The following is a 1,578-nucleotide window of genomic DNA, read 5'->3' as shown; positions in this document are numbered from 1 at the left end:
GTTTTGTATCATTTATTTTATAATGCCTACTAAATTAAGATTAATTGAGATTGGGTTATGTACTTCTTCAGGTCAACCTAATAAGTATATAAACAGGTCACAATTGATCTCTTTTTACTAGGCGTTTTAATGTAATTTTTTTCACTTAATGAAATTTCATTTTACCGACCAAAAAAAGAAAACATGTCAGTCAGATAGAAAATGAGGGTCATTTAGGAATTTCAACTTAACTAATGAGATAAGGAAATTTAGTTTATAAAAAGATGAGCGTAGATTTCACTCTCCTCAAATTAACCACCATATAGTAATGCTACAGATAATAGTTCACGGCATTATCTTCTATAAAAAGATGAGACCCACCATCACGTGAAATTCCCTCTTTGATATTGAGTACATATGCTTTAACTCTCCAACCGCTATCTGTTTGGATCCAAGCACAAATCACGGAGGTACCACTACTGAATTATACTCCACACCATTATTATCGATGATCACTGTCTAGTAGGGACGTTCATCCTCATAGTTCCCAGGAGGATCATAGCTGCAGATCACAAACACCCACCCATTGGTGCACTTGGCTCTTGCACATCCCAGATGAACCGAATTGCGCCAAACCACCTGAGTATAATGCCCGCATTCATCCCCAACACACTTGTTGGAGGTGTAGTCGTAGTTGGGCTTCTCAGTCACCCAAAACTTCACTGCTTGAGCGCCAGTCATCTCACCGTAGCCCTCGGCCAAGTTCTCTCCGTAAGGCCCTTCGGAATGCACCATGTCGCAGCCTTGGATTCGAGTGTTGGCGTAGTGTTGAGCGTAGGCAGCTACGGTGTAGTTCCAAGTGATTGGACCAACACCAACCGCCGCTCTAGCAGCATTGTGCTCGTCAACAAAGCCTTGGTGACCACTAGGGTCGTAGGGGATCCCCTTGCCGACCTTACGAGCTAGGGCAGCATGAGATGCTAGGATGAAAGCTAGGGAGCATGTGGCTACTAAAAGTTTTGTGATCAGCCCCATGCTTTGTCTTTCTGCAAGAGCCAGATAGACGGTTTGGGAGGTAGTGCTTGATGGAAATGGAACATGGGGAAGTTGGTATTTATAAGGAGAAGCTTGGAGCAGTTGTTAGTTAAGATGGTGTTAAAATGATTTTAAAACCAATATAGTGGGAATGAAATGGAAGCAATAACATGCATAATGTAAGGGGATTGTTGGACTTTTGTGTCCATTTGGAGAAAATGCCAGACATTTCATGATAAGATGTGTGTCAACTTACAACTTACCTCCAAATTCTAGTTTTTGGGATCTAGTCGTAATCCTTACTGGTTTGGAAATGTCCGGGTTGCAAAGAAGTTCTGTGTTCAAAATCTCCGGTCCTGATTGTTCAGATCCGTTTCTTTGTTGGTTTGGAAGGTACTAGTGCAGAGTATGGTTGCCACATTTTTCTGCTCCATAAGCCCATGTCATTTGTTCTTTCTTTCTAAAGCTTAGGATTTTCAAGTCCAGTGATAATGTAGCATAGTTAAAGAACTAAAGATTAAGATAATATTAGGTCCCAATACGAGTGTAATAGACTATATTCAC

General features: G+C 41.0%; 1 protein-coding gene across 1 annotated transcript; it reads right to left on the bottom strand.

Annotated features, from left to right (window-relative positions):
- Window positions 1-247: 247 nt before the first annotated feature.
- On the bottom strand, window positions 248-1,079 carry LOC112172966 (basic form of pathogenesis-related protein 1). Its single transcript, XM_024310495.2, has one exon. The coding sequence runs from the start codon at window positions 1,012-1,014 to the stop codon at window positions 499-501; it is 516 nt and encodes a 171-aa protein (XP_024166263.1). The 5' UTR covers window positions 1,015-1,079; the 3' UTR covers window positions 248-498.
- Between the last annotated feature and the right edge of the window lie 499 nt (window positions 1,080-1,578).

Source organism: Rosa chinensis, chromosome 6, assembly GCF_002994745.2.
Source record: "Rosa chinensis cultivar Old Blush chromosome 6, RchiOBHm-V2, whole genome shotgun sequence".
NCBI lineage: Eukaryota > Viridiplantae > Streptophyta > Magnoliopsida > Rosales > Rosaceae > Rosa > Rosa chinensis.
Note: the sequence above shows the minus strand (reverse complement) of the source record. Positions and strands in the feature narration are given on the sequence as shown.

Coding starts and splice junctions, on each gene's coding strand:
- LOC112172966 (XM_024310495.2), bottom strand. CDS start 1,014: ATGGGGCTGATCACAAAACTTTTAGTAGCCACATGCTCCCTAGCTTTC.